General features: G+C 46.0%; 2 protein-coding genes across 3 annotated transcripts in view; both read right to left on the minus strand.

Annotated features, from left to right (window-relative positions):
* Positions 1-24,834, minus strand: part of LOC138164975 (sterol carrier protein 2) — a 465,527-nt gene that overhangs the window by 334,250 nt on the left and 106,443 nt on the right. The gene's annotated exons all lie outside the window — the stretch shown is intronic.
* LOC138164819 (protein shisa-like-2A) overlaps positions 2,631-24,834 on the minus strand; it is a 22,656-nt gene continuing 452 nt past the window's right edge. Inside the window, exons 2-3 of the mRNA XM_069092750.1 lie at positions 5,649-5,788; positions 2,631-2,818 (exon numbers count right to left, since the gene is read on the minus strand). Of these exons, the coding sequence (XP_068948851.1) occupies positions 2,631-2,818; positions 5,649-5,788 (328 nt within the window). The remainder of the gene's footprint in view (positions 2,819-5,648; positions 5,789-24,834) is intronic.

A 24,834-nucleotide genomic window follows, 5' to 3' on the forward strand; every position in this document is an offset into this window, starting at 1 on the left:
ACATGATTGAAGGTTTTCAAAGTGCTTTATAAATATTATCTCATTTGATCCACACAATTCTGAGAGGTAATTGCTATTAGTATCCCCATTTGACAGATGAGGAAACTGAGGCAGACAGTGGTGAAGTGACTTCTCCATCAAGGAAGCATTTGAGGTCAGATTTGAACTCGGGTCTCCCTGACTCTAAGACGGACTGTATAGGGGGAAGAACAAATCCAAGCTGTGCCCTTCCTAGTAGTGGTTTACTTGGAAAAGCATCGGTTTCAGTTTCCTTCTCGAATTATAGATGCAGAGCCGGAGAGACCTTCGAGGTCTTCTAGTCCAGCCCTCCCATGTTACAGATGAATGCCGGGGAGGTTGTGATTCGCCCGAGATCACACAACTACTAAGAATGACTGAATAAAAGCACCATGTGCCAAACACTGGGCTAAGCCCTAGGGATACAAAGAGAAAAAGGGAAACAGCCCCAGCCCTGAAGGAGCTCACACTGTAATTTGGGAGGTAGCACAGAAAAGAAATTTCAGCTCCAGGATAAATGGAGAGGTCAGGAAGTTTTAAGGCACAGCTGTGGGGAGGGTGGCAAGGCCCAGCAGTCTTTAGCTTGTATCAGTAGGTTAGATGGCAGCAGGAGTAGAGGGCACAGAAGTGGAGTAGATAGGAAAACCCACCATCCCCTTGGAAGGAGTAGAATTGGTGCCTCCCATCTCGGCCAAGCAGTGGAAGCAGTGCAGCTGCCTGGATGGGTCTTGGGCAGTCTGGGGCCCTGGGATTCTGACTCCATACCCAGTGTTCCATCACTGTCTCCATTTGTGTGATGGGAACAATAATACCATTCTCCCTACCTTGCAAGATTGTGTGAGAAGAGCAGTTTGTAATTGGGAGCACTCTAGAATGAATGAGAGGGTCAAAAGGCACCCAAAGGTTGGAATAAAATGAAATCTAATCATTGTAAATGCTTATGTTTGGGTCCAAAAAACCCCAGTGTTGCAAGGACTGGCTAGGCAGCTGTGGCTTTTCCAAAGATGCCCAACTTCTATGAAAAAGATCTGTGTTGACTGCAAATCTGCTCCAAATTAGCATGTGACATGGGAATCCTCAAAAGCTGACATTGACCTTAGCTGCATTTACAGAAGCATTGCATCCAGAATGAAGGCAGTTAGTTGATGGTCCTGCTTTCATCAGACCAAGTCTGGCATGCTAAATTCAGTTCTGGGTACACAGATTTGGGAAGGACAGTGAAAACCTAGAGTAGGCGGACAGCTAGGTGACACAGTGAGTGGAGCACCGGTCTGGAGTTAGGAGGACCAGAATTCAAATCCAGCCTCAGACTCTTGATACACTAGCTGTGTGACCTTGGGCAAGTCACTTAACCCCAATTGCCCTGCCTTCCCCTCCAAAAAGAAAACCTAGAGTGTCCAGAAGAAAGCACGTGGGATGGTGAGAGGTCTGGAGAGTATGCCACAGTGGACAAATCAGTGGAGAGATCTAGGTATGTCTGGCCCCATACGCCTCTTGGAGATGGGGAAGGGAAAGAGTAGACACCTAACTGTGGCCCTTCTCTTGTTCTTCTCAAGGTGGAAACTTGGTCTCACAGTCTTCCTTTGTGGAAGGGTAGGTTGGACATCACAGATACCTATTTATTGCTTCCTATGATCCACCCATCTGTTTAGACAACCCGTGGGAACGACGCATGCCTTACTTGGGCAAAAAAGTCTTAGACAGGCGGAAGGCAATGTCCAAAGGGCAGGCATGAGCAGCAGAGACACATGGATGAGTCCTGGTTCCACCACTAACACCATGTGTAATCTGCTTAAGTCACCTCTCTGGGCCTCAGTCTCCTCACCCATGAAGTCGAATGGATTCTTTGGGTTGGTACTTTCCAAGATCCTTCCAGATCTAAGATGTGATCATTTATATCTGTTCTTTATTGAGCTGAACTCTGTGACTCTGACCATCCAAGGTTCTAATGGTTGGTGATTCTGTGGCACTCCTGGCTCTGGGAAATGTGACTGGGGGCTAGAATGCGGGATTCATAATCAGCAAGACCTGGGTGTGGATCCTGCCCCTGCACTAAGTAAGTGCCCTTGGGCAAATTAATCCGCTTCCCTGCTCCTTAGTCTCCTCATCTGTGAAATGGGGAATAATATTCTGGTAGTACCCATCTCACCAGGTTTTTGTGAGGTTGAAATGTAAGTAAAGGGTTTTGTAAATTGTAAATGCTTTAATGGTGTTGTTGATGATGGTTATCTGGGAATGGATGGACCATCACTGGCTGGATGGCTGTAGGAGGAATTCCTTTATAGGTTATGTATGGATTAAAGCTACATGTGGACTGAGGAGACCCCTTCCAGCTCTAACATTCAGTAGATCTGTGTTACGGGGCAGTACAATTTCGCCTTGGGATCAAACAGGACAGTCTCCAAGTTGGAGCAGTCCACAGGAGACTATACCATGAGACACACATGGACAAACAGGAAAGTTTATTGGGATCACAGTGGCAACAAGTGGGGTGGGTGGACCTAGCCAGCAGAGGCCATGACCCAGCAGTAGACTTTGAATACGGTTGGCAGTGTAGAGGCTATTGTGGGGGGACAGTGAGGAGAGGGGACATAGCACCCTCTGAGCAGGCCTCAGGGGAGACCCTGGACATCTGTAGTGGTCACTGTAGCGATAAAGCATTTCTGAAAGAGTCGGTCAGGGTCTGAGGCCTGCGGGTCACAGTCTAGTCGGGTGTTCAAGAAATGCCTTCGGAGGCTGTTGGGCCCCACAGCTCCCATACCACTCCGGCTGGACTCTCCCAAAGATGGGGGGTCTGGGTCTGAAAAAAGCATAGTGAATCACATGCAAAGGTTACACAGTTGTATCAAGACTTCACGGGATCTTGGGACAGGAGTGGAGAGTTCTGAACCTGTCCATCAGGGGACCCAGGAACTGTCCTTGGTCTCCACTGGTTTCTAGACCTCCCATTCCAGGTCCTACGTGCCCCACCCCCCTCCCAATACACACAGCTGCACTTGGTACTCCCACATCTGGACTGGGATAGTACAATGGGATTCAAACCTAGGTTTTCCAGAATCTAAGTTCAGTGTTTTCTGCCCCACTACCTGAGACTCCACTTCTCAGCTCCCCTTTAGCCCCCAAACCTATGATTTTTCTCTCTGCATAGCCTGCCACCAGATAATTCTCTGCCCCCAGACTGAGATAAACTGGCTTTTTCTTCTTCTTCTACCTTTCTCTATGGACTTGAAGGATCTTTCGGCTCAGGAGAAAGACTGTGTGTCAATGGATCAATTATTCAATCAACCAACAGGCACCTGTAATATACTTGGCACAATGCTAGGCCCTGGGGATACCAAGCCCCAAATGAAACAATTCCTATCTACAAGGAGCTTATATTCTATAGGGGGAGACAATGAATCTACATGTAACAGGAATGATCAGGAAGGCTCTGGTCTGCTGCTCTGGGCTACTCACAGAACTAGAGACATGTACTCTGGCTCTTTGGGGATGGACATGGAAAATATATGCAAAATAAACGCCGGATAGTTTGGGGAGGGAGAGGAGGGCCCTCTCCTGCTTGTGGCCCTTTGCTCTTCAAACCTACCCAGGGCTTTGTCCTTGGCCCTGCCTTGGTCAACACTTTTTTACCAAAAATCTGGATGAAGGCAGAGATGGCAGCCTCATTTAATTTTCAGATTGCACAGAATTGGGAAGAAAGCTCACATGTTATTGACAGAATTATGATCTCCAAAGATGTGGAATTGTGGCTCAAATAAATTAGATGAAATTTAGAGATAACTATAAAGATGGGTTCAAACTGCATGTTGTTGTTGAGGTTTTTTTTTTTCAGTCGTGTCTAACTCTTTCTGCTCCTATTTGGAGTTTTCTTGGCAGAGATATTAGAGTGGTTTGCCATTTCCTTCTCTGGATCATTTTACAGATGAGGAAACTGAGGCAAACATGGTTAAGTGACTTGTCCAGGATCACACAGCTGGTAAGTTCCCAAGGCTGGATTTGAACTCAGGAAGAGGAGTCTTCCTGATTCCATGCCTGGCACTATCCACTGTGCCACCCAGCTGCCCCTCACACTGCACACTGGGATTAAAACAAAGCAATGACACCCTCTCTGAGCTCCAGCCCTGCAATGAGCAACATGTTTAAATATACCAAGAAAGAACTGTTAGTAAATATGAAGCATGTTATGGTGCATCCCTCAGGAAAATAATGAAGAAAATTAAAATTAGCCAGCATGCCAAATATACCTACTCCTTCTGTGGCAAGACTGAAATGAAGAGAAGGGCTATGGGTATCTGGCATTGGGATCCTGTATGGAAACAGTAGCTGGTGGCGCATGGACCTACAACGCCACTTCTGCAGTCACAGTCAAATCTGCCATCAGAAGACTGAAGGAATTGAAAGACCAGTAAAATCTCATCAAATATCTGTAGCCCACAGTCCCACAATAAATGGGTTAATTTATGGAATAAAAAGTGTCAAAATCAATGACATTAAGTACATAAGACATGGTGCATTGTGTGAAACAGATCTGGGGGTTTTCATAGACCACAAACTCAACAGAAGTTGACGGGTGTCATGGGAGCTAAAAGAGTTACTGAGATCTTGGATTGCATTAAGAGAGGCCCAGTATCCAGCAGCATAGAGATGGTAGTCTCTCTCTGAGCTCCACCCTGGTCTGGCCACACCTAGGGTATTGTGTCCAGTCCTGGGCACCACATTTTAGGAAGATCATTGACCAGCGGGAATTGATCCAGAGGAAGGCAATTAGGGTGTGAAAGGACTTGTGATCCTCATCATAGAAGGGGAGAGAACCAGGAATGTTTAGCCTGGAGAAGAGGAGTAAGTCTGAAAGGCTGTGATTTGGGAAAAGGATCAGCCTTGGTCTGCTTGTTCCCAGATTAGACAGAACTAGGAACAATGAGAAGAAACTATGAAAGGCCAGCTGGGGTGGGAAGCCCAGGCAAACTCCCTGCAGGTGGGAGCTGCCCCAGAGTTGGAGGAGAGGCTGCCTCCCAGGGTGGGGGATGAGTTCTCCCTTCCTTGGAATCCTTCCAGCAGAGACTGAAGACCACTTGTGAGGGACTTGGTGTTGGGGATCCCTTGTGGGGGGGGGGGGTTAGGATGGCTGGATGCTGAAGAACTCTCGTTTTCTGTGTTATGTATTCCAACTTAACCAGTCACAGGACCCTGGACAGATCATTCATTTCATCTTCCTGGGCATCATCTATAAAATGATGGGGTTGGAATAGACGATTTCTAAAGTCCCCTCCACTTCTAAATCTACAATCCCATGAATCTCCTTGAGCATCTGGTTCCTTCTCTGAAAATGTAGCCATTGGTTTAGATCAGGGTTTTTCAATGTTTCAAAGTTTTTTGTGACCTGCCCCCATCTTGGCAGTCTGTCTGGTGAAGCCTTTCTCAGAACTGGAAGAGTTCCTAGGATGTTCTGTAAGAACATGCTTCCTAGAAGAGATGAATTCTTCTTCCTGACCTCAGTTTCAAGGACTTTGTCATGTGGGCCACCCCCTTCTCCCATCCCCTATGAGCTCCTGCCGGTGCTGATGAATGGGTCCTTTCCCTCCCCGGTGTCCCCAGATGGCGCTGCTGATGGCGACCAAGGAGTCTCTTACCTGCTTCCTGTAAGCGTAAGCCTGTATCCAGCTTGGCAGGGGGCTTGGAGTGGATGAAGAGGTAACACAGCACGCAGACAGTGATGACGAAAGCCAGGAGGACCACAGCTGCTACGGACAGGCCTACCAGGGCGCCGATGCTGGAGAAAGAGGACCATGGGGGGCTGAGTGAAAGGCAGCAGCTCCCAAGGGGCAGAGCCCCATCCCTGTCACCTGGGCACTGTCTGACCTCCCACTGTCCCTTGCTCATCTCCTGACTCCGCCCCCGCTCTTCTCATCTCAGCCCCCTGACTTCCTTCAAGACTCAGGAGGTTTTTCTTTTTTCCTAGCTTAATAAGTACTTGCTGAGTGACTGACTGACCTATTGACCCTGCGCAATTATTTACATCCTCTGGGCCTCAGTTTATAAAGCTGCCCTGGACTAGAAAAATGACTCACCGATTAGAATTGGGTCTGGTGCATTTTCTAGATCTATGTGGAGAAGAGATAGGGAGTTAGGTTCAATGGTTTCTTCTTACTCCACCAAACTGACTCTGCTTCTGGGCCTCAGTTACCTTGTCTGGAAAATAATCTGTATTCTATTAAATATGCACACTGGGGGGTTTGCAGCCAAAGTCCCCAGGTTCCCCCGAAGTTCCCAAAGTTCAATGTGACTGTGCATCCTGGCAGAATTCTGAGAGAAGCCTTCAAGGGCTCTAGAGAAAAGGGAGCTGTCCATACAGTCCTGGCTATGTGACCATGGGCAGCCTCCTTTAAGCTACATTGGTCTGTGGCAGTGACCCTGGGTTCCTAGAGACTCTGACAGTGGAACTCAAGCTCTAACCAACCAACAAGGGTTCAAATATGGGCCTGGCAACAGACCCAAGTGTCTGTCCTAGAGTAAGGGCAGAGAGGCTCGCTTGCAGATGCATCTTTTCAGCCACGGTAACTCATGAAGATTATCTCTGGAAACCTTCAGGAGCCACGGAGGAAGCACTCCCAGTAGTGAAACCCTTTTTCCTTGAACTATGACAATAGGCAAACTTATTTGTACTTCAGTTTTCTTATTCATGAAAGGGAGCTGCAAGTAGCCTGTCCTATTCACTATGCTGATGCCACATCAATCAATAAACATTTTCAAGTGCCTACTATGTGCTGACACTGTGCCAAGTGCTAGGGATACAGAAAGAGGCTAACGACAGTCCCAATCTCTATCCTCTCCTGGACATTTATCAGAGCAAGGCAAATCATGTCATTTTTTTCCCAGAACAGTCAACACCATCAAAAAGACAATTAAAGCAATATCCTCATTTATTTTCTCCCTCCCAGCACAGCAATCAGGGCCACATTTCCTAGCAACAAGAAGCAATGTGCTCTCCTAAAGCACCCACCACACAGTGTTCCCCTCCCCATCCCCACACGGGCTGGGAGTCTGGGACGTTTCAGGCAATACCTGCTTCCCGCCTCTGAAAAGCACATTAGCCAAAGAACAGCAGAACTCTCTCCATCTGGAGGCACTGAGTGCTCATTCATTCATTCAATCAGCACCCAGCTCAGTGCCCTCCACCAAGGTCCCTAATTAGGCCTGATTGAATGAAACTGGAGGGGCCAGCTGGGGATAGTGTCTCCTGGACTTGCAGGAAGTCTGAGCTGCACCTCCAGCTCTGCCCATCACTTCATTCCTTTGTGACCTTGGGCAAAACCCCTCGAGTTGTAGTTTACGTCCTGGCTCCATTATCCACTTCAAGGGGTTGTGGGGAGGAGCAAGGGAAATAATGGAAGCCGAAGACTCTTCCTAAAGTGGATAATGGATGTCGGTGCTTTGCTGGGAGTCCAGGATCGTATCCACTCCTCTGCTGGCCACTTAAAGCTCTTCACAAGCAGGCTGTAGCCCACTTTGCCAGTCTTATGACGCACTGTTCTCCTTCATGCCTCTGTGATCTGTCTACCTGCTGTTCCTCCCATCTCTGTGGCTTTCTTCGCCCTGGCTATTTTCCATGCTTGGCATTCACTTTCTCATCACTGCAGAATTCCTAATTACCTTTAAGGCTCATTCAATAACACCCCCCCCCCTCCTCCCTGGTTGAAGTCAGAGCTGTGCTCCTGAGAGCTGATTGTTAAATTTTCAGTGTGAGTATTTACACATTGGAAATCAGCAAACGCTGCAAATCAGGGCTTGATTTATTGTTTTGTTGATTTCTAGACTTAAAGAAAGCAATGGAGAAAATGTTAATACTACAAATTAAACTTAAAAGTGTATGGTGCACACATCCCCCCCCCTCCAAGTTAGTTGTTAAACATATCCCAGTATACCACTGAATAAAGTCCTCCCCGATTTCCCCAATTGCTAGTGCTCTTCCCCAAGTCACCTTGTATCCATTTTGAATATTTTAATGTGTGTCCATGTCTTAACAACTAAACTCCTCCCAAACCTTCCTTTCTAGAGGGCACACGTTAGATTTCCAGCTCACTACACTCTCCATCTGCAATTCTTCTGGGTCTCAACTCCACAGAAGAAGATGCCTTCATCAGCAGCTGGAATCGGAATCCTCGATGATGACCCTGTGGTTGCATGTGAACTCAGTATGGCGTTGTTCCCCCTCAAAACAGATTGCAGCCCTTCTTTGTCTTAGAGAAGAAATGACTGAGTTCAAAGAACATGGTGAGCCTTTTCCAGGAAACCTTTCTTGAGCAGCCCACCTGCCTAGGCTGCTTGAACCTGTCCTGCCAAAACTACCTTGGATTTATTTTGACTGAATTCGTAAATACTCTCCTGTGCAAGTGCTGACTTCTTGAGCTAGATGTAAGCTCCTGGAGGGCAGGAGGTATTTTATGAAATAAATGTGCATTAGTTGAATGAATGGGAGCCAAGAAGGTTGGTCTAATGGATTGTCTTGAAGATCTGAGATCTCCATTTCCTGGAAAAATAGATTCTGGTTGTGACTATGATTGTTGTATGGGCTTGACTTGGGAAAATCACAGGCTATTTAAGACCTTAGAGGCCATTGATTTCAACCCTGTAATTTGACAGATGGGGAAACTGAGGTGCACAGAAAGGAAGTGATTGGTTCAGAGAATGTCCTCATGGCACTCCCTCTTAAATTGGCCACTGGCCAAGACTTGGACATGCCTTCATCCATAAGGCCATAAATGGGTCCCAGTTGAAGTAAAAGGGATTTCAGCTAGGGATAAGAAAGACTTTCATTTTGCAGAAAATTGGTACAAGCTAGCTAGACTGGTATGGGACTATTTTATCTGGGATTCTTAAAAGCAAAATGGGCAGTGAGGTGACACCCATAGTCAGGAAGACCTGAGTTCAAATCCAGCCTCAAATTACTAGCTGTGTGACCTTGGGCAAGTCACTTGACCATGTTTGCCTCAGTTTCCTCATCTGTAAAATGAGCTAAAGAAGGGACTGGTAAACCACTCCAGTGTCTCTGCCAAGAAAACCCCAAATGGGGTCGGGAAGAGTCACGCTAGTGGGACATGACTAAAGGGACTGACCAGCAATGATGTAATAATACTAATGACAGGCAGCATTTCTCTAATGCTTCTCACTTTGCAAAGCGCTTGACATATTATCTCACTTGAGTTTCACAATTTAGTGAAGCAGGTGCACTTATTGTCCTCATTTTACAGATGGTAAGACTGAGGCCCAAAGAGGTCAAGTGACTTGCCCAGCCAGTCAATATGGGAGGCAGGATTTGAATTCAGGGCCTCAGTTACCTCATCTGGAAAATAATCTGTATATATGAGCACTGGGAGGTTTGCAGCCAAAATCCCCAGGTTTCCCCGAAGTTCCCAAAGTTCATCTCCAACACTTTATCCACCATGCTACAGGATTTGGTGTCAAAAAACCTGCAATTTTTTTGTGTGCAAATGCTACATACTTTGTGCAAGTCACTGCCTCTCCAGGCCTCAAATAAGCTAAGCTGTTTGTTGGGGTCCTTGCTCAATGGTAGGGGGAGAGAGAGCAGATGACCCCCAGTCATCTTCTGGGTGGAGCTGGTCTATGAGGCAGGGAGCCTAAGAAACGTTGCTGCATCTGGGAGAGACCGCCTGTCTGTCCTTAGAGTGAGCTTCAAAATCAGGTTCAATACAGGACTGGGGACTGCATGTTCCAAACAGTGGCAAATGTTCCTGGATGAAAGAACATGTGGTTGGGAGGAAACAAGGAGGCCATTTAATTGCTGATGCACTGAAAGGAGGTGGCAGTCAGAAGCTCCCTAAGCCCATCCCCAGGCCCTCCTGAGGGCCGTTCTTAGAAAGCCTTGCTGGTTGGCAGCTAGTCCCTTCCAAGATGTATCCGGATTTAAGCAGGAGACAGGGAGGGACCTGTAAGACTGAGCTGAACAAGATGAGGGAAAATGCCTGGCTTTCTAGTTAATGCTCATCAATCCACAGTCCTGGGTATGATGAGAAACGGAACCAACTTTCAGACACCATTGAATCTGGTCACACTGATTCACCCGTCTGGACTGCTCAAAGGCTTAGATTGTAAACTTCTCGAGGGCAGGGTTTTCTCCTGGCACACAGTGGGCACTTAATGGTTGTTGATTGAATTGATAATAAGGGAAGGCGGAAGGGGTGTTTTATAATAAGGTCACGGGCAGGAGAAATCACACCGATATTATAGTCAGGGATGCAGGGCAGCAGTATGAGTCTTTCTTCCACACTGCTGCTGTCTGTAGGGGGAACAAGAACCCCTGGGTTAGTATTGATAATAAGCTAGAACATTATACTCTGGTTCCAGGACTGATTATCCTAGCAAGAGTGAGAGATGGGGCCGAATGGTGCGGCACCAGGCACCTGATGTTCCTGAGTAACTGTTTCTGTGTTCTTGTTCCCCTGAGCTATGGGAGTCTCCAGGGAAGTCTTGTGTGCTGGGTCCTACTGACAGTCATCTGAGGTCTCAGCCCGGGCAGCATCTTTGATTACTCCTCAGTCACTCCTCCATATTTGAATGTCACATTCTCCTGCCCAGAAGCTTTAGGGATCCTGGTCTGAACTTGCTCAGATATTTGAATCTTTTCACTTAACCCTCAGGTTTAATCTCAAGGTCGAAGCACAGACCCTAAGCCTTTGAAGAAGCCTGATTTGGTAGAAAGAGTAAAACCCAAATTCAGGAGATGCATTCTCTGATTCTGACCATGTTTGCCTCATTCACAGAACCAATGGCAGTCCACATTCCCCGTCCAATCCCACACCCAGACCAGTTCCTATACCCTAACTCTTCTCACCACAACCAGGGGTAGTTTCAAATCTGACCTCTGACACTTATGAGGTTTGTAACTCTAGGTAAGTTACGTCTCCCTAAGCCTCAGTTTCCTCATCAGTAAATTAGAGATAATCATCTTTGCACTGTGAGTGGAGAGATTCCTAGTGAAAGGCAGCAAGGGGCCATCATTGCTCACCCTCCCACATATTTAAGGGCTCACATGGGATAGTGATCTCCAGCCCAGAGATTAAGGATCAAAAGCAATAATATTTGTAAAGCCCTTAGCACAGTGACTGGCACACAATAGACACTATATAAATGTTTATTCCCATCCCACACCCCCTCCCCCTTAGGGTGCCTTGAGGTGTATTTTTCATACCGATGTTGCAGGTCTTGGTGGAAATTAGCCTCTAAGGGTAATGAGGAATATAGATTTGTGAGGAGTTTGCCTTTATATGCATGTGAGACAGAGCTTGAAGCCCTGCTCAATCAAGCAGCAAGCATTTATTAAGCCTCTACTGTGTATCAGGGACTATCCAAGGTTCTGAAGATACAAAAATAGAAATGAAACAGACCCTGTCTTCAAGGAGATTCTATGCTATTGGGAGAGACAACATCTTTACAAATCAGTAGATACAGGGCCCATTGAAAACAGAGACACACTAATATTTGGGGGAATGAGGAAGGTCTCTTGGAGGAGGCGGGCCTTGGGCTGAGTTTGCAGCAGGGGGGAGGCAGAACATTCCAGGCATGGAGAACTGTTATGAGTAGGCCAGTTTGGCTGGTGGCGTGTTGTAGGGAGCTGAGTGGGCTGACAGGGTCAGTGTCTGTGAGGGCTGGGATGGCCGTCATTGGCTTCTGGAGGGCAGGGCCAGTGTGTGCTCAGGCTCTGCCATCAGCCTCCCTGCCATCACCTTGATACATATCTGACTCTCTGTGACCCTATTTGAGGTTTTCTTGGCAAAGAGAGTTGAGTGGTTTGCCATTCCTTCTCCAGATCATTTTACAGATGAGGAAACTGAGGCAGACAGGGTTAAGTGACTTGCCCAGGGCCACGCAGTTAGTAAGTTTCTGAGGTCGGATTTGAACTCATGAAGATGAGTCTTCCTTGTTCCCAGCCCAGCGCTCTGTGCACTATGGTGCCCCCTAGCTGCTTGTGACAAAGAAGCCATTGATCATCTTTGGTATCGTCTCTGGTCTGAACCAGAGTTTCCTATTGCCAGGTCACAAAACAGGAGAGGGTGAGGAGGTATGAGCCAACTCAGAGCCCTTAAAACCTCCCTCACAAGGATGTGGTAGGGAGAGCATGTAGTGAAACTTAGAATCAGGGGATAAAGAAGGCCCTGGGACTTCATTGGCTTAGAGAACTCCCATGTGGGAAAACTCCCTCCACCAAAGCAGGTTGGCACCTTCTCTATACCTTTTAGTCTTACAGAGTCTCTTACATGACTTGCCCAAGGTCACACAACCAGGATGTGTCAAAGGCTGGATTTGAACCTGGGCTTTCCTGGCTCTGAGACCAGCTCTGTATTTGCTATGACACTCCACCTCCAAATGCCAAGGCCTTGAGAAATGTGAAGAAGTATGGCTGATCCCTATTGACTCAAAAAGGGCATTGGTTGTTGTTAGCATCAGCTGTCTAGGGTGCTTCCTTGTATGAAATATCACTTTGTCTGGTCTACATCTGCTGGTCTTCACCTGTTCTGAAATTGTAATGGAAGAGTCATGTCAGAGAACATATGCTTTGAGCCACAGGGGACCTGGGAGTCATCTAGTCTAACCCTCTCATTTTTGACAGATGAGGAAACTGAGGCACACATTAGGGAAGGTCATACAGGAAGAAGGTGACTGACCAGAGTTTGACCTCAGGTCCACAAACTCTGAATCCAGGGCCCTTTCAGGAACAGCCACTTCATGACTTGGTTATGAGAACCTACCTCGTCAGGCTGATCCCACATTCCTCCCCCTCACTTGGTCTGGCAGCCAAACTGGCCTGCTTATTGGAGCAGGTTCCCCACAAAACACCCCATCTCCCATCTCCAAGCCTTTGCCCAGATGGTTCCTTCACATCTGGGATCCATTTCTTCCTTGCTTTAGGCATTCTTTGAATACCAAAGCTCCCTTTAAGGTCACAGTTCAAAGGTTAAGAGACCTCTTCTGATCTCCCTGCCCCCAATTTCTTTGTCTTTATTTTTACATACATAATAGTTTTGTGACTATTTAAATGGGTACATTTTGTATCCTCCTAGCAAAATGGAAACTCTCAGAAGGCAGAGACTGTTTAGTGTTTCTTTGTACCCCAGAGATTAGCACTTTGCCTGGCACATAATGCATCAAATAAATAATTGTCCATTGGTTTTGTTTCCCCGGAGTTTAGTAGGGTATCTGGCACAAGCTTTAAGGAAAGTCTGTGGAACTGAACTGGCCTTAATCTAATTGAAAGGAATTGATGTTCCTTTGAGATAAATGCAGATTCTACCTGAGGACCCAGAAGAAAAGTGAATTAACGTCTTTACAAAAAGTTCCTTAATGGAGTATTTATGACCAAGAAGGAAAGGGAGAGAAGCTGCCAGCCCCAGGGGTCCCTGGGCGAGCCCGGAAGCCAAGAGAGCTCAGGACTTTACCTTTTGGTTGCTTTCCTCATCTGTAAAAGGGGCCATTGTGAGGTCAGTGTGTGGTAGTGGATCTATGACCCGGGGAATTTCAAAGCTGAGTAGGAATCGCCTTCCATAGCTTCCCAGGCTGGTGGTCCTCACAGCTTCTGTGTGAATACTTCCAGTGATGGATCACTCACTGCTTTACAAGACAGCCCATTCTGCTGGGGGGCAGCTCGGGGTGGGGGCGTGGGGGAGGGAAGTCCCTCCTCATATCGGTCTGAAATGAGCCTCCTTTTACTCATCGTTGCCAGTACCGGCCCCTCCCAACACAGCTGGTCACTTTCTAGGATTACATTTGTCCTGGAAAGTGAGCCCCAGTGCCCAGACCCCCTCTGGCTCCGGCTCCTCCATCCCACACCTCCTGGCTGGGCCACTGGTATCTTCAACCCAGCACACCAATTGTTTGGTTTTGTCTTTGAGTTCCTGCCACTTAGCCTGGTACTTGGCATACAGTAGGGGCTTAATACGTGTTCTTTGCGTTCTGAAAAATCAAATCTAGATTGGCTTCAGCATCCACAAGGCCTAAGTTTAGAGGTCACCTGACCTTACAGGAATCTGGGACTTAGAGCGATGGAGACCTTCCCCAGGGCCACCTCAGGATAAGACATGCCAAAGAAGGATAAAACTGCCTTCCTGGCCTTGCATTGGACACACACATGTTTCCATGTCCTTTGTCTCCAAGATAGATTCCCGCACTTAGGTCATGGGCCAGCCTCCCTACCAGTGAGAGTGAAGGCCAGTTGGGGGTTGGGTTTCTGCATTAGAAGTTTATATAACCATGGGCTTGCTTCTACCTGTTTCTCTCTTCTTGACAGACGCCATTTGAGTGACAGGGGCAGAGGGCCCTTTCTCATAAGAATGAAGACCTTTTCTGATCTCAGATTCAGACTCTGAATGCTTTTATCCCACACATTTGGAGCATTTGATTATTTAAAACATTACTTATAGTTCCCCTCCCCCCGCAAAAGACCCCTGGTCCTCTCCTCCCAGCTTCTCTAGTCTAGAGGGTACCTTTGATTCTTCTCTCCCCACCTGTCCCACCCCGCCTCCACCCTTATCCAGAGGTCGTTAAGTCCCCTCTTCTCCAGTTCCATTAGATTGGAAGCTTTTTTTAGTTGCATGGCCATGGTCCTAATTTAGCTTCTCACAGCCTCTCACCCAGATTGTGGCCATAGCCTCTGAACCAATAGCCTCTCTGCCTTCAGTCTTTCCTTTGTTCAGTTTACCCATCACCCAGCTCCCTAAATCATGCTCCTTACTCCCCAGGACCGACTATGTCATTCCCTTGCAAAAGAATTTTCAGTTCCCAATTGCCTACAGGATTAAAAATAGAAATTCCTTAGCCTGGCATTCAACATCCTCCATAACCTGATTCCAACAGGCCTTTCTTGCTTTATTTCCCCTGCCCCATGTCTTCCAGGCTGTTCCCTGATCTTGCCCTTCCATCCCTCCCCTCTTGATTTCATGAGGGCATTTCCCAAGCTGGGAATGAACTCCTCCCTCTTCCCTGCCCTTTACAATCCTTTCCTTTCAATTTCTATCTTGGGAGCCCATTCTTCTATGAAACCTTCCCTGATTTCCCTCATCGAAGGCTCTTCCTTCTTCCTCAATTTGCCCTCAAGCAACTTGTCAGGATTTTTTCCTTCTCCATCATCATGGTGGATCTTGTAGAATTGTGGTCTGGGAACATGTTAGACTGTGTTCTGCCCCTGCCAGCTCTGAGGGCAAAGACTCCACCTTTTTTTAATCTTCATGCCTCTGGCCCCAAAATTAATTTATGTCCCTTCCTGAGTCTGAAGGATGGACACCTGGGGTGGGAAAGAGGTCATCAGCGTTTTCTGTCTCTGACTGCTCATAGCCCACCTTGCCTGGGCCAAGTACCAGGAACAGCCCTCTAAAGGCCAGTGAAGGACAATTTCCAGATGTAAGGGGAAGTACTCTTCAGGGCCTGAGAGGGTAAGAGCGCTAAGAGGCATTTCCCCATTATTCCCATGAAGCAGCTGCATTTGCCTGAACATGTGAAAGAGTCTGCAATGGGTGATAGTTAAGGGTCACTGTAGGGGTGGGAGTGGGAGAGCATCAGTTCTGTGGAATGGGATGGGAGAGCATCAGGTAAGAGGATGATTAAGAAGGAGACAGAAGAAAGGAGATCAGATGGGTATCTCATACTGCACAGTATTTTGATGGCCTCAGTTAACAGAATGACAAGGCCAACAGGAACCTTCAAGATGTCTTTTTCTCAGGACAATCCCATTGCCCTACTAACTGGTCTCTCTGTATGCTGTTTCTTCAATCCAACCTTCACAACACCCCCCCCCAAATCACCTCCCCATCCTAAAGGAGGAGGTAGGAGATTCCCCATCCTTGGAGGTCTGCAAACAAAGGATCAGTGACCACTTATCAGGAGTGTTGAGGGACGACTCTTGTCCAGAGATGAGATTAGACAGCCCACAAAGATACCTTCTGATTCTAAGAGTCTGTGATTTGTGTTTATTTTGAACTCAGGCCTCCTGGCCTAGAATTTCCCATGACTATCTCAACAACCCCACCTTTGGGGGACCTTGTTGCCCCATAATGTTCCCATGAGCTCAGCAGTGCAATTGTCATTATCCCCACTTTACAGATGAGGAAACTGAGGCCCAAAGTGGCTTTCTCAAGGTGACACAAGTAGGTAGTAAGTGACTTAGTCAGGATGGCTGGGCCAACACTCAATACACTTTCCATTACTGCAAGCTGGACACAATGAGGCCCTTTTACTTCATCCAGATGTTGTAGGTCATAGAAGGAATTCTTGCTCAGGTATGGCTTAAATTGGGAGGCTGCCAAGATCTCTTCCTACTCAGAGACTTGGGATACCAGGTTTCCTAAGGTCTGAACAAGCATTCCTCAGCTCCAAAACAGTGAAAGCTGGCAGGACCCTCAGTAACCATCTGTCTGATCCAACCAGTGATTGAGCTGAGCTAACAGAATCTCCAAGCTGGGAGGCAGCCCCAGGACCATCTGGCCTGAGCAGTACCCAAATGAGGATCCCCCATAACAGTCCCTCAAGGAGATCAGCTGCCTTTTCCTGAAGTCCTCTAAGGATGGGGACCCTCCCCCCTCTTATCCCATGCCACCCTGAAGCAGCTCAAGTCTCTTGGCAACCCCCCCCCCTTGCCCAGGGTTTTACCCTCTGGGGCCAAGCCCTCTCCCACACACAGAACTTCAGATATGTGGAGACAAATCTTAGGTCCCCCCAAGACTTGGCTTTTCTCAGTTAAACATCCTTGGATTCTTCAACATGAAGTCACTACTCTGGTTACAGCCCTTTTGATACTTTCCAGCTCAGCAACACCTTCCCTAGATTGGATGCCCAGAACTGAGAGGACATGGGTAGAAGCTGAAGTTGGAATCAAAGAGATCCCTGACCCTTAGCTAGCTGAATAACTGAGGCCAAGTCCCTTTGAGCCTCAGAAATGGGCTAATAATGCCTGTAGCTCTGACCTTCCAGGGTTCTTGTGAGGTTCCAATAAAATCATGGATAGATGGTGCTTTACACATATTAAAACACTATATACAAGGTGTCTCAGGGCGGTTGGGTGGTGCAGTGAATAGAGCACCTGCCCTGGAGTCAGGAGGACCTGAGTGCAAACTTGGTCTCAGACACTTCCTAGCTGTGTGACCCTGGGGGAGTCACTTAACCCTGTTTGCCCCAGTTTCCCCATATGTAAAATGGCTGGAGAAGAAAATGGCAAACCAGTCCAGTGTCTGCCAAGAAAACCCCAAATAGGGTCACAGAGAGTCAGACACGACTGAGACGACTCAACAAGAAGGTGTCCCAAAAGTCCCAGTTCATTTTTATGTTTAACAGTCTAAAAGTGCCCTGAGACTTTTGGGACACCTTGTAACTGTCAGTTACTATTCACTCAATGGTATTCAGTAATTTAGGCGTTTGTTTTGTTTGAATGAGCATATTTGTTATAAGAGTTTTTCTTTTCTTGTGTTTTTTTTCCTGTGGGGGGAGGTAGGAGAGAGAAAATAGATTTTTGACCATTGAAAAAATTAAAATTTCAAAAGTGACTTGGCATACTCACTGACCCAGTCCTGGACTGACACAGCAGAGGATGGCAGGACTGTCTGTCACCTCCTTATTCCTGGAAGTCCTGCCTTTCTTCACACAGCCTTCTCAGGAACCAGGTACACTGTCGACTCACCCTCATGGTGCACTGAGCCTCTGAGATTGCTTTCAGATGGTTTGCTGGGTGGCCATCCATGCCTCCCCCAGCTGGTACTTGTGAAGCTAACTATTTGTACCAGTAAAGAGTAAGACTTGACATTTATCGACATTCTATTTCTTTATATTAGCTTTAGCCCAGTGGTCCACCCAGCCTGTCAGATCCTTTTAGATCCAGCTTCATTCTGCTCTGCTTTTTCCTCCAGCTTTGTGTCATCTTCTCAGTGGAGGAGCATGGGGCAAGGTTCAGTGCAGAGAGCATCAGATTTGGAGTCAGGAGGATCTACATTTCATTCGAACAACACCAGCACTTACTGAGTGACAATGGGTAAGGCTCCTAACTCAGCTGAGTATCAGTTTCTTCATCTGTAAGTGGGGATAGGTTGCACCTACCTCAGAAGGTTAATAGGAAGGTGAAATGAAACACTGTATGTAAAGTTCTTTGCACATCTTAAAAAATACTAATAAATGTCAGTTATCTACACCAAAGAGATCAAAGACAGAAGGAAAGGACCTATCTGGATAAACATATTTATAGCAGTTCTTTTTGTAATGGTAAAGAATTGGAAATTGAGGAGATGCCCATCAGTTGGGGAATGGCTGAACAAATGCACATATGAATGTGACGGAAGATGATTGTGCTAAGAGATAATGAAGGGAATGGCTTCAGAGAAACCTGGGAAGACTTGCATGAACTGATGCAGCATGAAGGAAGCAGATAAGGAGAATGATGTGTACAATAATGACGACATTATGAGGATGAATAACTTTGAAAGACTCAAGAACTCTTATCAATGCAACTCATGATCAATTGTGATCAACCAAAGGATCTTTGATAAAGCATGTTTTGCACTTTCTAACAGAGGGGATGGACTCACGGTATGGAATATGACATATATTTTTTGGATGCAGCCAATGTGGGAATGTTTTCTTTGACTGTATATTTGTTACAAGGGTTTTCCTTTCCTTTTCCTTTTCCTTTACCCTTTTCTTTCCTTTTCTTTCCCTTTCTTTTCCTTTCCTTTTTCTTTCCTTTTTCTTTTTCTTTTCATTTCTTTTTCAATGAGAGGTGGAAGAGGAAGAAAATAGATTTTTGACCATTGAAAAAAATTAAAAATCAAAAAATTACTTCACATTATTTCTACTACTACTACTAGCTAGTATATGGCACTTTAATAATAAATAATAATAGTAGCTAACATTTATATAATCTTTACTGTGTTCCAGGTATTAGGCTAAATTCTTCAAAATTACTATCTTATTCGATATTCACAACAATCCTGAGAGATAGGTGCTATTATTATCCCATTTATAGATGCATAAACTGAGGCTGAGAGAGTTTAAGTGATTTACCAAGTGTTGCATATATTAGTGATTAAGAATCTGAGACAGGATTTAAATTCACGACTTCCTAACTCCAAGTTTACTGCCTTACCCATTGGATCATACAACTGCTTCCTATCGCTATTATTTATCCATATCACTGTCAAAAATGTTGAATAACATAGGAACAAATCATATCCCTGGGGTACCCTGCTGCAGCTCTCCATCCAATCTGACATCAGGCCATTAGTGACTACTCTTCAGATCCAGCCATTTAACCTAATACAAATCTGCTTAACTGTATACTCAGTCTAGGCCACATCTCTTCATCTTTCCGCAAGGACAACATGAGAGACTTCATCAAATATCTTGCTAAAATCCAGGCAAAGCATATTTACAGCCTTTTTCTCTATTGGATAAAATGCATGTGCCCTGGCTTACCACTTAAGACTCTCCATCATCTGTCTCTGCCTTGCTTTTTGGCCTTCTTTCCCTCCATTTGCCTTCATGCACTCTACATTCCAGTCTCAACAGACTCCATGTGCTTGTGAAGGCCACTCCTTCGGACCTTCCTCACGCCTTTACTGCACTCCCTTCTCAGCTGCCTCTTGCCATGCCTGCCCTTCAGCCCCAAGAAGGCCCCGCTCAGACAATGGCAATCAGGTCTCATTTTTGTACTCCTGGAGCTGATCACTAGACCTGGCTTACAGCAGACATTTAATAGATATTCACTGAATTGAACTGACTTACACATTTTCTTCACCTAACCCTTCCATGGAAGGCCCAGAGAGGGTAAAGAATTTATCCAAGCTCACATATCATTAGTCAACACCTCCAAGGCCAATTTTAAATAGTGCTCATCTTTCTTTATCATAACCAAAATACCTTGCCCCCCATGGTTTCTTAAAAACCTGTACTTCCCTTCTCTGGGTTATGTATTTGGCATTAACATGACTCTTTATCAGGAGATGTACACACAGGATGGGATGGCAGAAGGCCAGGGAAGTTGGATTCAAAAGGCTTGGGTGCTGTGAAAGGGCTTTAGAAGCTCTCCAGAATAACTCTCATTTCATGGGTGAGGAAAATGAGGTCCAGAGAAATGAAGAAATTTGCCCAAAGTTACCCAATCGCTAAGTATCTGAGGTGGGATTGAACCAAGATTTTCCTGCTCCAAGTCCAATGGTTGTCTATCCATTATGCAAGACCCTTCCAGTTTTGGGAATCAATTTCCAAGTCTTTCACCTATTCAACAGGTACTTATTAAGTACCTGTGGTAGATGCTAAAAATACAAAGACAAGAAAGAAAAAAAAAAGGAAGGAAGAAAGAAAAAGAAAGAAAGAAGGAAGGGAGGGAGGGAAAGAAGGAAGAAGGAAAGGAAGGAAGGAATGGAGAAAGAAAGAAAAGAAGGAAGAAGGAAGGAGGGAAGGAGAGGAGGAAGAAAAAGGGAGAGAGGAAGGAAGTAAACAAGGAAGCCGTCTTGCCCTTAAGAAACTTTTACATTCTATTGAGAGGAAACAAGAGGTACACAATAAAAAGAGGTACACAATAAATAAATAAATAAATAGAGTATACACGAAGTAATTGGGGGGTGGATACTTTTAATTGAGGGTGTGCAGGAGGCAGGATTAAGCTCACCTCGTATATAAGGAAGGTATGTGAGCTAATCCTTGAAGGAAATTTGAGATTCTAAGTCAACAAACATTTATTATTTGAGAACTGTAGAGTTAATTTTTTTGTAGACTAAGAAAATAGTAACTGTAGCTAACATTTATATATTGCTTTATAAATTATTATTTCGTTTGATCCTTACAACAACCTTGGGAGTCAGGTGCTATTATGATCTCCATTTTACAGAGGAAAGAATTGAAACAGACAGAGGTTAAGTGACTTGCCCAGAGTCAGAGTCAGATAGCTAGTAACTGAGGTCACATTTGAACTCAGGTCTCCTAACTCCAGGCCCAGCTCTCTATCCACTTCACCACCTGGCTGCCCTAGATTCCATTATTTCATTTCATAAATGCAATCACAAAAATTTATCCAATCCCTACTATGTGCCAGGTGCAGTACTAGGCATTGGGGATTCAAAGACAAAAACCCCTATCCCCAAGGAAGGATGGTCCTGCTCATTTCTGACCCAGTTAGGCCCACCTTGCAATCTTGTGTTCCTTTCTGGGAGCCATGTGTTCAAAGGGATTTCTGTAGACAAACCAGAACGAGACTGGAGGAAGGTGGGGACTAGAAGCCAAGCTATATGTAAAGAGGTTAAAGGTCTTGGGAATGTTCAATCAGGAGGAAAGAAGGCTTGAGTAGGTGGGTAGGTAAGGGCATAGTTGCTATACTGGAGCCCAGTCCAGAAGAAGGAATGTCAGATTTAGTCAGAAGATGGGATTTGAAACTTGGCTTTGGTCCATTAGCTGTATAACCTTGGCCAAGAGAGGCCTCATGGGTTGGCCCAGAGGATCTCTGGGGTCTTTTTGAACTCTAAAGCTGTGACTCTATGAATGATGTCATCTCATCTGCAGGGGTATCATGTGAACAAGGCATGACATTCATTCTGCTGGGTCCCAGGATGGGGAGGAGGATAATGGTTCAATTCAGAATCAGATAAGTTCCACTGAATTCAACAAATATTTACTAAGCACCTGCTATATTCCAGGCAGTAGGCTACAAAGATGTTCAACAGTCCTTGTCCTCAAGGAACTTACATTCTACTGGAGGAGACAATGTTCATACAAAGATAATCCAAGGGAACTGAAGAGCCTTAACAGCCAGGAAAGTGGAAGTGGATGAAGCTGGTAGCGTCTGAGCTGAGCCTTGATGGAAGCCGGGAGTGTATTGAGGTAAGAGATAGAGCCTCAGATTCAAGGAACATATAGTCATCCAGTTTGGTGAAAATATGGCTTGTGTGAAAAAGAATAGTACAAAAGAAAGCTGTGTGTGTATGTGCGTGCGTGTGTGGGGGGGGGGGGTGGTAGGGCAGAGAACCAAATTGTGGAGGGCTTCTGAATCCTAGACTTGGGAGTTGCAATCTTAGCCTAGAGGCAACAGAGTCACTCAGATTTTTGAGTAGGGGATTGACATGTGCAGATTGATATTTTAGGAATATTACTTTGACAGATGAGTAGAGAATGGGTCAGAGAGGGGAAAGAGATGGAGGGACTGAGCTGCTGGTAAGGGTGGTGGCTGTGAGTGGAGAAAAGGGGATAGATGTAAACACTGAAGGGGATTTGATAGGAGCCTGCACCTGATTGGATCTGGAAATGAGGGAGAGGAAAAGGGTGAAGTGGGACTCATTATAAATCTCGTGCCTTCTATTAGTAATGGTTAAGTTAGGAAGAGGGCTGGATCTTGGGAGGAAGATAAAGAGCTCCCTTTTGGACATGTTGAGTTTGAGATGACTGAGGGACGTGGAGGGGATGTCCGGCAGGCAGCTGGTGATTCAGGAGTATCAGGAGAGAAGCTAGGGCTTGGTATGTGGTTTGGGGAGTCACTGGCATAGAGATAATAGTCAAACCCACAGCATCTCCATGCCTCTGATGACATCACTTCCCCCACCCCCAGTCATCAAACCTTTTCATCTTTGATTTTAACAGGGTAGGTAAGACAAATAGGATTTGTTTGATGGACGGGGGGAACTGGAGGCATGGAGAGGTTAAATGCCTGGAGACAGGTCACATATCAAGCTGTTTGCAGAGCTGAGAAAGGAATCTAGAGAGTCAGTGGTGTCATTGACTTGAAGTCAGCAAAATCTGGATTCAAGTCCTGACTCCAAAATTTACTAGTTGTGTAACCCCAGGGAAGTCACTTTAACCTCTTTATGCCTCAGTTTCCTCATCTGTAAAACAAAGGAATGGGAACCAGTGGTCTCAAAGGTCCTTTCTAGTTCTAAATCTAGGATTTCCATATTTCTCGTTCATTATTCTTTCCAGAGAGACTTCAACAAAGTTATTGAGAGTGGGGCTGACCAAGTCACTTCCCTGCTGTGCCTGTTTCCTCTATAACTGAAAGAGACTAACCTGGCTGATGTCAATACCTAGCATCCACAGTAGGGATAGTGGACTCTTTGTTGACTCAGTGGAATGAATGATTGGATTCCCAACCTGACCAGAGGGGTCATTTTGCAAATGTACAAAGTTATAAAAGCAAACAGTGCCACCAAGTCACCACCAGAATCTCTGTATTTGCATAGGGCTTCTTTGCCTATTGCCAGCTTTCCCACTTATATGAACCTCACCAGGGAGGAAGTTTGAGACAGGTATTATTCTCCCCATTTGAAAGATAAAAAAGTGGACCCATCTCCCCACTCCCCTCAGTAAGAAACCCAGTGATGTGGTGGAAAGAATACTGAGCTCCAAACCAGGAGCCTAGGGTCTTGTCCTGGCCAAGCTACAAACTCACCAAGTCACCTTGGACAAGTCCCTTTGGCTCTCTGGGCCTCAGTTTCTCCACCTGTAAAAGGAAGGGGTTGGGCTAGATGGTCTCCAAGGTCCCTCCAAGCTTCCATATTCTGAGTCTGAGATTGAATGACTCACACATGAGTTTATCATGGAGGCAAATGTGGAATCTTGGTCTCCTGCCTTCTCACCCTGTGCTTCCTGGAGGAAGCTAGTTAGGGACTGGGTTTGAATTCAGTCCAATGAGTCTGGTGAGCTTTCTCAGCAGCCAGGAGAAGGAAGATGGGGAATGTTTAGGGTTTGCCTTTACATCCCCAGCCCACACTTAGCACAGTGCCTGGCACACTGTAAGCATTTAGGAAATATTTGTTGAGTTCAGGAAGGAGAAACAGAAGAAAAGCAGGAGAGAGAGATGGAAGGAAGGTGTCAGGAAAGAAGAGAAAGAAGTAAAAAAGAAAGAAGGAGGGGTGAAAGCAGGAAGGAAGAGAAAGTGAAGATGAAAGAAAGGGAAGAAGGGCTAGGAAGGAAGGAGGAAATAAAGTGGGGAGTGTGGGAAAGAGGGAAGAAAGAAAATGGGTGTTAGAGAAGAAGGGAGGGAAGAAGGCAGGGAGTGAGGGAAGAAGGGAAAGAAAGGAAGGAGGGAAGAAAGAAGGGAAGGATAGAGGAAGGAAGGGAAAGAAAGGATAGAAAAAAAGAGGGAAGAAGAGAGGGAAGGAGGGCAGAAATAAAGGAAGGAGCAAGGGAAGAAATATGGGAAAGGAAGGAGAGAAGGAACAGGGAAGGAGGGGAGAGAAGAAAAAGAGAAGGATGGAAGGAAGAAAGGAGGAGAGAAGGGGGAAAGGAGGGAGAAGAGGGAAAGGAAGAATAAAGGAAAGAGGGCAGAAAGAAGGGAAGGAGGTAGTAGGAATAGAAAGATGGAGGGCAGAAAGAAGGGAAGGAGAGAGGAAGGAAAGGAAAGAAAGAGGATAGAAAAAAAGAGGGAAGAAGAGAGGGAAGGAGGGCAGAGGGAAGAAAGGATGGAAAGATGAGAAGGAAGGCAGGGAAGGATGGCAGAAATAAAGGAAGGAGCAAGGGAAGAAATATGGGAAAGGAAGGAGAGAAGGAACAGGGAAGGAGGGAAGAGAAGAAAAAGAGAAGGATGGAAGGAAGAAAGGAGGAGAGAAGGGGGAAAGGAGGGAGAAGAGGGAAAGGAAGAATAAAGGAAAGAGGGCAGAAAGAAGGGAAGGAGAGAGGAAGGAAAGGAAAGAAAGAGGATAGAAAAAAGAGGGAAGAAGAGAGGGAAGGAGGGCAGAGGGAAGAAAGGATGGAAAGATGCGAGGGAAGGCAGGGAAGGGTGGCAGAAATAATGGAAGGCGCAAGGGAAGAAATATGGGAAAGGAAGGAGAGAAGGAACAGGGAAGG

Source organism: Petaurus breviceps, unplaced genomic scaffold (assembly GCF_028583685.1).
Source record: "Petaurus breviceps papuanus isolate PSGF00001 unplaced genomic scaffold, PetGlider_PUasm1.0 207, whole genome shotgun sequence".
Lineage (NCBI taxonomy): Eukaryota > Metazoa > Chordata > Mammalia > Diprotodontia > Petauridae > Petaurus > Petaurus breviceps.